The sequence below is a fragment of the Martes martes genome, assembly GCF_963455335.1.
Source record: "Martes martes genome assembly, chromosome: 3".
In the NCBI taxonomy this organism is placed as follows: domain Eukaryota; kingdom Metazoa; phylum Chordata; class Mammalia; order Carnivora; family Mustelidae; genus Martes; species Martes martes.
This window is the reverse complement of record NC_137890.1, coordinates 175023777-175038678: the sequence shown is the minus strand read 5'-3', so window position 1 is coordinate 175038678 and position 14902 is coordinate 175023777. Positions and strand designations below refer to the sequence as shown.

At 37.6% G+C, this 14902-nt stretch overlaps 1 protein-coding gene across 1 annotated transcript in view; it reads left to right on the top strand.

Moving 5' to 3' along the window:
• The window catches only part of CPS1 (carbamoyl-phosphate synthase 1), a 122449-nt gene extending 112960 nt beyond the window's left edge, over window positions 1-9489 (top strand). Inside the window, exons 35-38 of the mRNA XM_080799079.1 lie at window positions 5266-5325; window positions 6070-6182; window positions 7516-7645; window positions 8390-9489. Of these exons, the coding sequence (XP_080655205.1) occupies window positions 5266-5325; window positions 6070-6182; window positions 7516-7645; window positions 8390-8488 (402 nt within the window). The 3' untranslated portion in view covers window positions 8489-9489. The remainder of the gene's footprint in view (window positions 1-5265; window positions 5326-6069; window positions 6183-7515; window positions 7646-8389) is intronic.
• Window positions 9490-14902: the final 5413 nt, after the last annotated feature.

The window sequence follows — 14902 nt, the reverse complement described above, 5'->3', positions numbered from 1 at the left end:
TTATTTTACGTGATTCAGCATGGTCAGAATAATTCACTTGTTCAAATATATAAAGTCAGAAGTGAGAAGGACCTAAAAAAGTGCTGCTAATATAATACAAAATACGGACATTAGGGGCCCTATGCTAATATGCTAATGGGCATTAGAACCAGTAAATACAAAGGAACATGGTTAGTTGAGTTCTTGAGTGAAGTTCTAAGAAAGAAATCCACCACTTAATTTTGATTTCTTAAGATAATCATTAATTGAGCCTGATGCCGTGTAGACTTCATGCACAGATGAATGCTCGTAGCCAACACCACTGCAGTTAATTTGCTTAATTATTCCCTCATGGAGAAGTGAGGAAGATAGTGAGGACCTGTCCCATTTATTTGAGGGAAAGGCCTTTTCTCTTATGTCCCCACCTTGCCCCACCTTCCTGTGACAAACAAGCATTTAATTGAAGATACCTTAACTCGTTCATTTTCACAACAGGTTGCAAGAAAAAAATTGGGGGGAAAGAGAAATTACAGAGGAGAGGTAAAAATGACTCTGAGCCAGGAAACATTTTTTTCCTTATTTTTGGTAGTTTAACACATGTTTTAAATAGTAATGTATTACTAGCAAGTATCAGCCACTTCTCAACATCTAGTAAATAGAGTGTGTGTGTGTGCATGCTAATTTGTTGCACTGCAGTCTCCTAACCTTCTCTTTCTCTTCTCTTTCCTACCCTACTCCTTTACACACACAGACCTTCTGTTTCTGCCCTCCCAAAGTTAGATCCTACGGGACAAATCACCTGGGGAATTTGAAATATTCATAACATCAATTGTGTATAACTAGAACTTAGGGGGAAAAAAGTCAAGATTTAGATTTTGTCAAAGGATTCTTGTCAACTATTACATGCATTGGGTCGCTAACAAGAGGCTTTCCATAGGCCCAGATCCTAACATTAAAAAGGCATAATGTAGGTTTATATGGCAACAAAATCATCCTTTATTTTCCTGCAATATTTCCAGCCTCGTTTCATCCCATCAGGATTTATTTTTAGTTGCTATGAGTAGGCAATCTGCCTTGTTTTGAAGTTTTCTGGAACACCCTTTAACAATGAATGATTTACTCTAGAGTAGATCAAGAGCACTCACTGTCTTTTTGCCTCTGATTGGGCTATTCAGTGATGTTTGTGGGGTGGCCAGCACCATCCTGACATCTGCGCTTCAGCCTTGCTCCGAAACACAAAGCAAGCATTTTATTTGAAAAAGACAACGCCGCCCAGTGACATGAATAACCTTTTATCCTCAATACAGAATCATTAGGAACAACCATAGAGTTGTCGGTGCAGACGTCCCCGTAGAATCCACAAGTACCACACAACATTAACTTGGCTTTCTGTTCTGCAGCCAGAAGTTGGAATAGTGTGAAAATGATAATTGGAGGAAATATGGTTTTGTTTTGTTTTTTTCATTTTTAAAGGACTTTCTTTCTTATAAACATTTTCCAGGAAATAAATCAGCTTGTACTTTTCACCTTTAGTAACAAATGGTTTCTTACCCAGGTATTTTCAATCAGCTATTAAATCTGGGGCTACTCAGATGCAAGCTGACAGCTGTAATTTCTTTTTGTAGAGAGGCTGTTTTATGTGTCACAAGTGTTCAATACATGTTTGATAGAAGTTTATAATGTGGCTATGAGAGCCAACACCCCAGACTAGAAGGCAGAGTGGTTCCCCGGCTGGGAACTGCCAATACTGTCATGTTGGATATTTATCTTTTCCACTTGGGGGACAGCATTGAAACAGCTCCATAATGAGGTTCTGACTGGTGTCTGCAGGTCTTAGAGGACTTGCTGACTTATTTTACTTTAAAATAGCAAAGAAAAAAAATTACATTCTGGTACTCCTTCCTCAACATTTTTCATTGTGACTTTGGCCAAGGTTAATGGATCTTCACCTCAAATTACAAAATAAGTGAAGGATGGTTCTCCTATTCCTTCTTCCCGCCTACTCCTAAACTTAAATGTGCATCAGAATCACCTGGAGGGTTTGTTAAAATGCAGATTATTGGGATCCACTCTCAGAGTTCTTGATTCCACAGACCTAAGGTGGGACCCAAACTTTTCTACTTTGTTTTGTTTTTTTAAAAGATTTTATTTATTTATTTGAGAGAGAGCGACAGATAGCTAGAGAGAGCAGGAGCAGGGAGGAGAGGGAGAAGCAGGCTCCCTGCTGAGGTAGGAAACTGATGCAGGGCTAGATCCCAGGACCCTGGGGTCATGACCTAAGCCGAAGGCAGATAGATGCATAACTGACTCAGCCACCAGGTGCCCTTTAACTTTTATATTTTAAACAGATTCTCAGGTGATACTGATTTCCTGGAGAACAACATTTTGAGAACTGCTGTGTTTGTGAAATGATATATTTTTTATTTTTTAAAAATATTTTATTTATTTATGTGACAGACAGAGATCACAAGTAGGCAGAGAGGCAGGCAGAGAGAGAGAGGGGGAAGCAGGCTCCCTGCTGAGCAGAGAGCCCGATGTGGGGCTCGATCCCAGGACCCTGGGATCATGACCTGAGCCGAAGGCAGAGGCTTTAACCCACTGAGCCACCCAGGTGCCCTGAAATGATATATTTTTAAAGATTTATTTACTTATTTTAGAGAGAGAGCATTTGGGGGGGAGGGGCAGAGGGAGGGAGAGAATCTCAGTCAGACTCCGAGCTGAGCAGAGAGCACCACACAGGGCTCAGTGCCACAACCCTGAGAATCATGACCTGAGCTGAAACCAAGAGTTGGACGCTTCATCAACTTTACCACCCACGTGTCCCTGAAATTGTATTTTAGAAAATGGTTTCAATGTTGTGTTACCACATGGCCATATATTATTAGTGACATTTTGCTAGGGAAAAAAAATAAGAAATTGAGAATAGTTTGTTCAATACATGATTAGTGTATCAGTTAATAACTTGTTGGACAATTTTATGTTGCCTCTTCTAATGTGCTCCGGTGCTTACTTCATTAAGTCTGTCCTGTGTTTAGCAGAAGATCACAGTGTAGTGTTCCAAATCAGGGAGATTCAGAAGTTCATTTAGAATATTTCATGTATATTTACTATATTTCAAGGAACCTTGAAATGTGAAGAAACCTAAAATGCCATCTAATTCAGCCCCTGCTTTCCAAGTAGAATCAAGCTTAAAGAGTCATTGTCCTATTCTTCTGCCTAACCTACTCTTAAGGAGGCTGCCATATGCCTCATTAAATTACTCTAAGGTCACTGAGTTACTCTGATTTTTTACTTCTGTATTTCCTTTTCTTTACATCTAGCCATGAGCTTCTTGCAACTAAGGCCCATTTCTTCCTGTTTGGTCCAAAGCAGGAATGGAAAGCTACTATCCTGGGCATGGTTACAATTTGTGTTCTAGAAGACTGTCCGTGAATAACCCCTGAGCCCGCCTTAGCTGAGATTCATCCAGTCGCATTTATCTTTTCTATTTGCCAATAGTTTCCTCTCATAAAACTGCAGTTCTGGGATTGAGAGAGCCTGAATCCAAAAGAATTTTATATTTGAACATAGTCTTTGGAGTCTTTTCCTAGGATTTAGATCTGTTCTCAGAAAGCCTCTGCAAGTAAATATTAGGAGGTTTTATGGGCTGAACATTATCAAAATTGTGCAAGGATCTTGATATGTTTTATTATCACAATTCTTAGTTTCTTTGAGGCTCTGAAATAAGATCATCTCCTTGTTTGTTGTTGTTTTTTTTTTTTTTTAGCTGTTACCAGCATGGTTTCTAAATAGATTATAAAACATGTACTGAAGTAACCAAATTATTTCATCTGTTTGTAAACTTTTTACAAGAGAAAACAGTTAACATGTTTAGCCAAAGGCAGAATAGATACGTTTTTAACTGTGTGCTGTTTAGCTCAGTTACCCAAACATTCCAGTTAATGAGGTCAAGGTAAGGGATTGACTTTTGGGTAGGCCACTTGGCTTTTTTTTTTTTTTTTTTCTCTCACCCTTATCACTGTCTTGCAAATACTGGTTTGTGGTCACAGGGAGGGGTAAGTTCAGAGTGGAGGAACCCTGGTGACAATGTGCAGGAGTCCAGGGAAAGCGGGACCTGGAAACCAGATGGGTCCAGCTAAGGCTCTAGGAAGTTCACAGCAATGGGCTCTAAGAACATATCTGAATGGTGAGATGGAACCTGAGGAAAGCTTGTCTGGAAGTAAAATATATGTGAGGAGAAAGTTGGCTTATATTTGAAATATGACAGCCAGTAGAGGAAGTCAGGCTTGGAAACTAGTGTCCAGGGACGGGAATCTAGTCTCTGGGAGGCTATTAAAACAAATGTTTTAATAATAACAATGAATACTTAATGAGAACTATTAATGGGCAAGTAACTTTGTACAACAACTGTTAATGGACTAAGTTCCTATACTGACACTTTTAAGAAGTGCTTACTTATAAACTAACTCATTGAATACTCACAATGACCCTTTGACACAGATACTGTTGCTATTCCCATTTAACAGATGAGGAAAGTACATCACAGAGGGGTTAAGTAAGTTTCTCAAGGTCACACAGTTTATTGTAGAGTCCCAAGAAAAGGTACACTACCATGCTCACTGCCATTTTAAAAAGGAAGAAATGGAGACTCAAAGACATTAATTTTTCTAAGGACACATTAAAAATGAATGGTAAAACCAGGATCTCAAAGGCAGCTTAGTGACTCTAGAGCCCATTCTTTCATTCTTTACTTTAAAGTTAATGCAAACTTGAGTCCAAAATGGTTGACGTATTGAAGGGAGATATGCACAAGCTGTTAGGACAGGGCCCAGTCATCTAAGAACAGGACCAAGTTAGAATTCAATGGGTAGAACCAGTTGAGCAGGCAGAACCATCAACAAGGCTGACCTGGTGTTGGACTCCTAACCCAGTGTGTTTAAATTCTCCCTGACCTGGAGAAGGATCCATGTAAAACCAAGGTGGATCTTAATCTGCAGACAAAGTGGATTAAGTAGGGAGTGGAAGAATTTGAGGGCAAGGTGAGAAGTCAGACTGTAGAGAGCAAGACTGTGTGGATGTAATTTTACCTATAGGGAGAAATAAGTAAGAACTCGGTACTCACTCTAGGAGGATGAGAGGATTGAACTTGTCACCTTTGAATCTAAAGCACCTGGCAACATATGGCATTGCCTCTGATAATGGCATGAGAGAATACCATATTGCACATGACTAAATAAAGAGCAGAATATCTGGAAAGTGAATTTTGTTAAATTCTTTTAATTTCAGCAATCATTCCGTCCCAGATTCCTTGGTGTGGCTGAACAATTACACAACGAAGGCTTCAAGGTACGTGGTATCAATTTTTTTTTCAAGTCGTTTTCTGTAAGCCCTGAAATCTATTCACAGAAGAGAATATTAATGAATCTTAAGGAATGAAATAGCTCAAAATATATCCTTTCAACTTGAAAGATTTAACTAACGTGATAATTTCAAAACTTCAATAGAATAAAATTATTAGAAAGACTAGTTTTAAGTTATAACAAAGGTACCATAAACTCCATGGGAGTTGGCAGCTAAACACTTAGAAAGTTTAGTTTACGCAGGATTGGGACAAAGGTCCAATGCATTTCCTATATACTTTTTCTTTTTCCTTTTCTTGTTTCCATATGAAGTCATAGTTTCCAGCTGTTGCAGTTATAGGCAAAACTTCTTTGCCACAAATACTTCCTCGCAAAGCCTGGTTCAGTCAAACAAAATGATTCCTGATGTTCAGAATGGGCCTGTGGTCATGGTGCTTCGTTGGTTTGATAACAGTGAATCCCCAGCCAGGAATAATTCTTTATTTTTTCTTCTACAAAAGCAGTTACAGTTGAGGTTATTAAGTTGTTCCTTAGAATATTTTTAAAATATATGAAGTGCACATGACTGTGGACAGTGAGTCCAAATCTCTATCCAGGGTATTCTTGCTTCTCATACATACCACTTTCTTCTACTTTATGATTTAAGTGACAAGTGTGTCCCACTAGGCTTCTTTGTTCCATGAAAGCCTTCCCCGTGATTCAGTAACTGACTTTTCCATTTTAAATGCAGCTCTTTGCCACGGAAGCCACGTCAGACTGGCTCAATGCCAACAATGTCCCTGCCACCCCAGTGGCATGGCCGTCTCAGGAAGGACAGAACCCCAGCCTCTCTTCCATCAGAAAGTAAGAACTGGGGCAGAGTTCTATCTTCCTACAGATAGAGGATTAATTTTTGGGAACTAGTATGATGTGAATACTTCACCTTACCCTATTGCAAGTCTTCTAAAAGTCCTCTTAGCCATTTCAGATGAATAAATCTGTGGATTATAGTAAAGTTTCATTCTCTTGAACTTTGCCGTTACTATAACATATAATGCCATATGTCTATATACTGATACATAGCATCTTTCAAAATATTTTCTAGTAAGGATGCTTTCCTGAATGGACAGCAAGATCTCAGTGATGAGAATCAGACATGGAGAATGTAATACAGCACTTTATATTTTACATTAAACTTAGATTGTATGTAGGTGTGTATATCAAATATAAGATTGACCTGCTGCATCTCACTGAGGTTTGTGTGTGAATAAATCAGTCCAATTTATTGAGCACTTGCTATATGCAGGAGACTGTGGTGAGTGCTAGGATAACACTAACCATTGAATTATCTAATTTACTATTCTCTGATCAGGTTGGTTATTATGCCTCAGGCTATGTCTTCATTAGATTTGGTAAGACATCTTATTTTAGTGCACAATGTGAGTCTTTAGGAATTCCATTACATCAACAGTTAGAGAAGTATGTGGCATAGGTACATAAGAGAAAATTCTCAGTTGTTCCAGGATATTACAATCTGTTAAATGGCTACCATTTGTTTGGGCTCTCAAGAAGGCAACCTATAAATCATTATCAAATTAATAAAAGAAGGGCAAATTGTTCACCTTAGTAGATTTCCAAAGATGCTATAGGCACTCGGTTAGGACTTTGTAAAACAACAATTAGCATTTCTTCATGCTGTTTGACATTTAAATATCCCCTAGTGTGTATAGCAGCCCAGCAACAGAATGTGCAGAGATTTAATTCAAAAGCAAGTGTTGTTGGCATACCTGTGTTGGCATACCATTAGCTGAGAGGCACTGGGAAGCAGGCAGTGAGGAAAAAAAGTCTGGGAATTGGGAGTATGGGAGTGGAATGGACTTCAATACTGGAGAAAAACCTCCTTGTAAAATAAGTAAATACCTATCAAATGACCAATTCTTCTATGGATAGATAGCATTTGGGAAAGAAAAACCTTTCCATTTACTTAGACTTCCATCAGAATTCTTTCAAGAACACAATAAAAAAATTAATGTAATTTGAACATCTATTTAGGAACAGAGGAGGGCAGATGGCAGTCAACTCAGTATGGCTTTGACTTGAATGGCGCAAGAGAATAATTACGTTAGTATTTTAAAAACTAATTATAAAATATACATTGCCACCTACAAACTTTTGTTTATTTTGATTATTCTTCCAGATTGATTAGAGATGGCAGCATTGACCTGGTGATTAACCTCCCCAATAACAACACTAAGTTTGTCCATGATAATTATGTGATTCGGAGGACAGCTGTTGACAGTGGAATTGCTCTCCTCACTAACTTCCAGGTATGTTCTTTTCCTCAAATATAGCTACGTGCAGGTTTTTATTTCTGTTTCTCCCTTAAGAGTATTCATCAACATATGCACATCCCTCTTCTCCCCTTCTTGTAACATTCAGAATGGAGAAGAATTTTTAAATAGAATCTAAAATAATGATGCTATTATGGTAGGTCATGGCCTAACAGACAGTTGGTGATCAAGCAATTGAGATAATCAAAAGCCACAGATAGCCATTCTTACTCATTAGCCACGCAATTATCTTTTAAATAAAAAGTGTGGTGTGGCATGGAATAAAGATACAAACTTTTATTCCATTGTTTCTAAATGAAAGCCATCATAAAAGAGCAACAGGTTAATGATAATTAAGGATTCATATACAGTGCAAGCACTTGTCCAATTCACAGAAAACGATCACATGAGGTATGTTTAGTTCCACTTGGACATGACCCACCAAATTTATTGCGGAGAAGAACTGTACTTCAAGACTCAGTGACTTTCGACTCATCGTATTCCCCCCCGCCCCAGCTGAGTCCGTTTTAATCGCTAGGGGGAGTTGAGGGGCAGGGATTAGCTTACTCATGATAAGGTCTGAAATATAGGAGACAGTTCTGATTAAATAAAAAATTTTGTGTCTTTCATCACATGTCCCTTTGGAAATTGGGAGCAGAAACTGACCTTTTGCTCCTGCTTCATTAAATCTTCACTTTCATGTCATGTGGGTCACTAAGATTCCTACCCTTATGTTTTCAGGTGACCAAACTTTTTGCTGAGGCTGTGCAGAAATCCCGCAAAGTGGACTCCAAGAGTCTTTTCCACTACAGGCAGTACAGTGCTGGGAAAATGGCATAGAGAAATCAACACCGGGCTCCAGCCGAAACCAACCCAAGCCATACCAGATCTAAAGGAACTGATTCCCCAACCATCTTCCACAGAGACAAATATTGACACCAAACTATTTCAGTTTACTTGGCTATGCCTTAACATTCCTTTCTCTCACAAATTGTCGTCCGTCACTTTGTACAAACCTTTCTTAAACTCCTTCCTAAATAACTTGTTCTGCATGAGAATTCATCTATTTTCTAATACCTTATTTTTGGCGGGCCAAACTCACCTATGTGCTTATTTGCAGCTAACATTTTATGGTGCTGATTAATGATGATCACGGTAGAAAACGTCGCTTCTCTATCTTCTGAACTATTACTATACATATTTTCAAGACACTATTGTCATTGGTTTTAAACAGCATCTGCCATACTCAGGACATTTTAACAAGGCAGAATACTATAAAAATTTGTTAAAATGACTTATGGATTTAATTTATGAACCTCTTCATCATGATGTTTGTGTAAGGCATCTTTTTGATACTTATTCTCAATGATCTGGCTCACCCAGGAATATCCCTATTCCTTTCCACAGTACTGAATTTGAGAAGTGACAGAGGTCTTTAAAGTATGGATTTCTTTAAAGGACACAGGTTTGTAGTTTTGTGTTTTGGAGTATGTCTGCAGAGAGTAGATGCCGCTGAGGTGGTCTTCTGTTCTTGTTTTCCTTTGGATCTAACCTGAGCCACGTGAAATCTTCAGGTTGATGCCGTCTTTTCCCACCTCCCCCCACCAGTTTTGGAATAAGTTGGAAGTTATGTTCATTGCCTTCAGATTATGGATTCTGTTGATCGACTGAGCCCCGTACCATGCTATGAATGCCACCCATTTTAAGCACAAGGTTCCCATTCCTTCTGCCTACAAGAAAAGTGCTTTCTACAGGGCAGCCTATGTCACTTTTAAACTTTTTGTGTTATTACGTGTGCTCTAATTGTAAACTTTTAAATAAAATGCTATTAAGAGGCTGTACATTTGTATTCTTGCCTTTATTTTATTTTATTTTATTTTTTTAACATTGACTTAATTGATTTCACAAAATCACTTCACTTCTCTGATGAAACACAGTTTTGAGCCAGGATTATGTGACTTTTTCTTTTTGTTTAAAAGCCATATAGGATGTGAATGAGCAAATTAATATTAAAAATAACAACACCTAGGCTGTTACATTTTTTTTCTTGTTCCCTCACCTTGTTTACAAGTCTCATTAAAGAAATTATTATGTTGTTATGTGGTTATATATTGTCTTTGATCTCAATCTTTTCAAATGTATACAACCACACACTGACTAAAGATTGCCACATAGATATAAGAAACTTTTAAACAAATGCCTTGCATAACGCAGAGAAGTACTTGACCCTATCAGAAGCTGATCCATGTCGCCTGGTGGAGATAGTGCTAAAATCCCAGGGATAACCATATCCCAGACATACCACCTAAAATGGGGCTTTGTGGAGGTCCTAAGATAATGATGGTGTAATAGTTTGTATCCCTTGCCTCTCACCCCATAGTCAAGGGATTACCACTTGATGTAAATTTCCATGAACGCTTTGCAAATTCATTTGCTCCTCCTCTGCTCCTTGTTACCACCATGGTTGAAACCTTCACTACTTCTTCCCTTTGATATTATAATAATGTACTCCCTGAGCATCCATTTATTCATATACCTGAAAATATTTAGTGAGTTTCTGCAATGGTTGGTGTAGGATATACCATGATCCCTCCTGTCATTCTAGTACTTTCCTGATACTGTACCACTTACCACCATCACCCACCATAATAACTAACATCATGGAACACCTATTATACCTCAGGCCTCTCTGAACACTTTACCTGATTTACCCCCATGAGTAGGTGCTGTCATCTCCATATTTTAAATAAACAGAGGCAGACAAAAGTTAAGTAACATGACTAAGGTCACACAAAATGCAGTCTTTTTTTTTTTTTTTTTTAGTCTTATAAGGAAGACAAACGTAAAAAAAAATACATTTCTCACAAAGAAGAAAGACTTAATTTGCCTGCAGAGATCAGAGAAAGGCTTTTCTGGGGAGATGGCCTCATTTGTTGTCTGGAACAGCACGTCATAGTTCCCTGGGGAGACAAAATAGGGCATCCATTGAAGGAAACTACAAGTAATTTGTATGATAAGCTCAGGGTATGTGTGGAAAGAGAGGGCAAGGGATAGAAGTTGAGGACAGAATCTTGGTTGTATGTGTTTAAGCCACATGTAAATTTTAAAAAATTTGTTTGTAAATAATTTTGGACTTAAAAAATTGCAAAAATAAAAATTATATTCTCTTTACCCAGATTTATCTATCGGTAATATTTTACCCTATTTACTTCTTTTCACTTACTTTTTTTTTTTTTTTAAAGTAAGCTTGACATCCAACATAGGGCTTGAACTCACGACCCTGAGGTCGAGAGTTGTAAGCATCACTGACTGAGCCAGCCAGGCCCCCCTATTATTACTTTAACATTTGTGTATTATGTATGTACGTATCTGTCATCTATTTCTCATCTATCTATCCATCCACCCATCCACCCATCATCTTCATCTGTCTCTATCTAAACACACACACACAGGAAGAGAAAAGGTACACTTCAAACAGAAGTAATCAGGCTACTAGCGACCAATTTAGAAATGTAACTCATAGTTGGAGACAGTATTGCTTGCTGAAACTACCAGACATTCAAAGCAATAGCTAAAATTTGTATTGTTTAATAAAGGTTCTTAATTTCTATATTAATTTAAACAGACTATTTGTAAAATACAGTCAAACGAGAAGAATAATAGTAATGAATCAAGCAGCATTGTTCCTAAATAAAGCCTATATTTTTGTTGGTGAAATAAAGGGTCTTTTGGAAAATGGAAGATAAGATATATATACTCTCTTCCTTGTGCTCATATGAAATTACATTAATTTTTGTTTTTGTTATCTTTGTTTTTAATGTTTCAAACTTAATACTTCGAACACAAATAAATAATGAGCTTTGCTTGGCAGAGGGCGATACAAGGAAACGGAAGCAGATTTGTGTTCAGATCTGGCCAGATTTTGGAACATTTTTATTCTTTCATATAAACAGGTTAACACGTTTTATAAATGTCTGAATCTGTTATAGATCACAAGTGCAGACAGACAACAGAGGGGCTATGTCTGTAGCGCTAAATAGAAAATCGAAGTAGCTTTTCCATACTGAGAATTTAATAGCATGCAAGGAGGACCAGCGCTACTGGGAGGGGAGAAAAAGGAGCTCAGCCAGCCTGTGAAAGGAAGAAGAGGAATAAGGAATGATCCATTTATAGATTTAGGATTTTATGGCTTTGGAAAAGTAAGTAGAATATTTTAACTGTACTTCCGTCAAAGCAGCGTTCCTACTAGAAACTTTCAGAAACAGCTACAACATTCATTTATCTCAACAGCTGCAGGTACTCGAACCTCAGCTTCCACGAGTGTCCACAGCCCCTTGAACAATGAAAGTGGAAATTATCAGAGAAACAAACCATGGCTGAATGCAGTTAAGTGCTCCGTAATTACACACCAGCATTACCACATGACTGCTGGTGCGGCCCCCTGTGGGCACAGGTGCCCTAACCGCTCACACACACCCAATCAAGTCCACAAAACCCTTTCATTACGTATCATTTCAGGCACCCTTAGCTTGAAAGAGACTAGCTCAACTTTCTTGCCCTTCTTTCTCCTACCATTTCTTTTCCCTTTGTTCTTACACATAACAATTCCATCTTTCCTAATGAATATTACTGTACTATTTTATGAGAAGCTGGTATGACTGGTGAGCGTGAAGGTAATGTGGCAGGAAGAAGAATGTCTGTCCTCCTGAGTGGCTCCCAGGGCTCTGCGAAAAATCGGTAATAATCGTCCCTACTTCTTCTCTTGCGCATAATGTAGGGTGCAAGGTTTCCAGAAAGAGAGTTTAAGTACCTACAGCTGTTGAAATCAATGCCATAATGGAGGAAAAAAAAAAACCAAACCTCTGAGCAAGTCAAAATTAGCACCATTTGTGCATGTTTCTTGTTGCTTAGAGATCATATTTTGAGTCTTGACACTTTCATTTTATAAAGGACTTGTAGCCAAAAAAAAAAAAAAAAAAACCCAAAACAAAAAACCCCCACTATTGATTGTTGACCAAAACAAAAAATAGGTTTTTCTGGTAGCAGTTTCCCTCTCCTGAAACTACCAGCTAGCTAATTATTTCTTTAACGCCTTCCCTTGAAGAACCACACAAACCACAGAAAAGGGCTTTTGTTTATCAAAGGAAGCAACAGCAGCAGTCTCACAAAAAAGTCAAAGATGCTGTGTCTCCAAATGACAATTTCCCACACAAAGCTTGGTGTTGTTGAGAGCCATAATGAAGACAGACAAGATATCAACATGCAGAAAGGAGAGAGACTCCAACAAGCTCAAATCATGTTATTAAAGAAGAGAAATACTTGAAAAATATATGTATTTTATTAATAAAGAAAGATTCTAATGGCAGTGTCTAGATGACTTTGTTTTCCTTTCTAAAACTTCAGGGCATTTGGCAATCTCTTTCATAGTCTCCTTTTTACCTCCCTATTGCAAGATCTTGAAGGGTAAAATATGGCAGGGTTTTGAGGTCTTTAGCATAACAGAAATATTCTGCTAAGTGTTTTCCATAACTCTTTACAAATTTCTACATAGAAAGCTGCAAATGAAATTTATATGAAATAATTCAATTAAATTGAAACATTTATTTTAATCTCTCCATTCAAAAGGATTTACATATGGATCCTTTTTAAAAAAAATATTTTCTAATTAAAATGAGGACATAATGTCATTTTATTTGCCAGGTTTGATATACTTTCTTTCCGACTCATAATTAAAATATATAGGGAGCCTCAGGGGGAAAATGGTGGTGTTGCAGTTAAAATATGAAGGAATAGGAGTTTTTAGAGATTTTTTTAAAACCGTGAAGCACAAGTCTTTGACGTAAATTAGGCTCATGCTTTATTCATTGTATCAGAATAAGATAAAACAACACTGAATTGACCCTCCCCAACATTGGAGCCCTCCAGAACAAAAAATCAGGTGGTGTTAATTGTATCCTTACCTGCCTTGGGGTACTGTGTGAGGTCCTGTTTGCTTAGGAAGTAACTTGCTAACTCTGGTGCCCGGTTCAGTTGAAATCTGTGAATCTGAATTTCACGTGGACATCTGAATGCCAGCAGGTGGTAATTTGCAGACTGAACCATCAGGGAATGGCCCCTGACTTCCTCTCTTCGAATTTTCCCATGCTAATCTCCTTGGAAGGCTGGTTTTAAACAGATATTCTCAGATATTCTCACGCAAGTTTTTTGGTCACATACAGTAACTAAATGTCCGTAGGTCCTAATGTCCATATGATGGGGTTGGTGTTGATCAGTGATGGTTTTCTTTGATCCACTGAGTTTAGTCCATTGTAAATAATTCCAGATCATCTCAGCATCCTTTTTCTCTAACCTGAACCGAGAGCTGAGAGCCAGTCAAGAGTGTCTGCTGCTGCAGAAGGTAGAATCTATAGAAAGTAGAGAGACTGTTTTACTGACTTACACTTCTGGAACCTTAATGATAGTAGACATTCAAAATTGAATCCACAGTATTTTGATCCTAGAAAACAATAGTTGTACAAAATTTTTGATTAGGATGATTGTGGTCCTGTCTTCTCTTAATTTAGGGGTTCCTGTTTCCTCTCTTGGCTACAGGGACCTTGTCCAGTATCCACTGGTGTCCAGACTTAACTTCACTCTACATGGATACAGGAGGTTGGAGCAGTTTGTAAAGGAAACACCTACCAGCATTAATTTCCCAAATCTTCCATCTACTTTCTCTTTAAGTCTATCACAGATCAATAAAATTATCTTCAATCTTACTTATGTTTCAGTAATCTGATGAAAGTCTGTGTATATCTCCATGCTCACAATATTATAAATAAACATTTATTGATCTCCAAAAATTATATTTATTGATCTGTGTCTTCATTTATGCTTTCTCTATGGTGGTTTGTTCATGGTTATTTACTATTCCTTTTAGTTCTTTTTAACTTCCTATTATAGAACTTTTCACACTGAATATCCATGGAAATTTGTTGTTTTATTTCTTTTTTTTTTTTTGGCAGAAAATAAATATCTTAATTTAGGAGTATGTAGCTGCTTGTATATACTATCTATTGCTTCTCTTTAGACTTTTTGTGTCAAACTTTTTTCATAATTTCACAATATTTTTGAGTAGCTATGTTAAATAAAATAGAACAGCTTTGGACTTGTGAAGCTTATAGTCCAGTGGTGAATGAAGAGAGTTTTTTAAAAAGCTATTATAATAGAGCCTGATTCATGCTGTAGTAAGGGAAGTTGAGAAGCCATATAAAC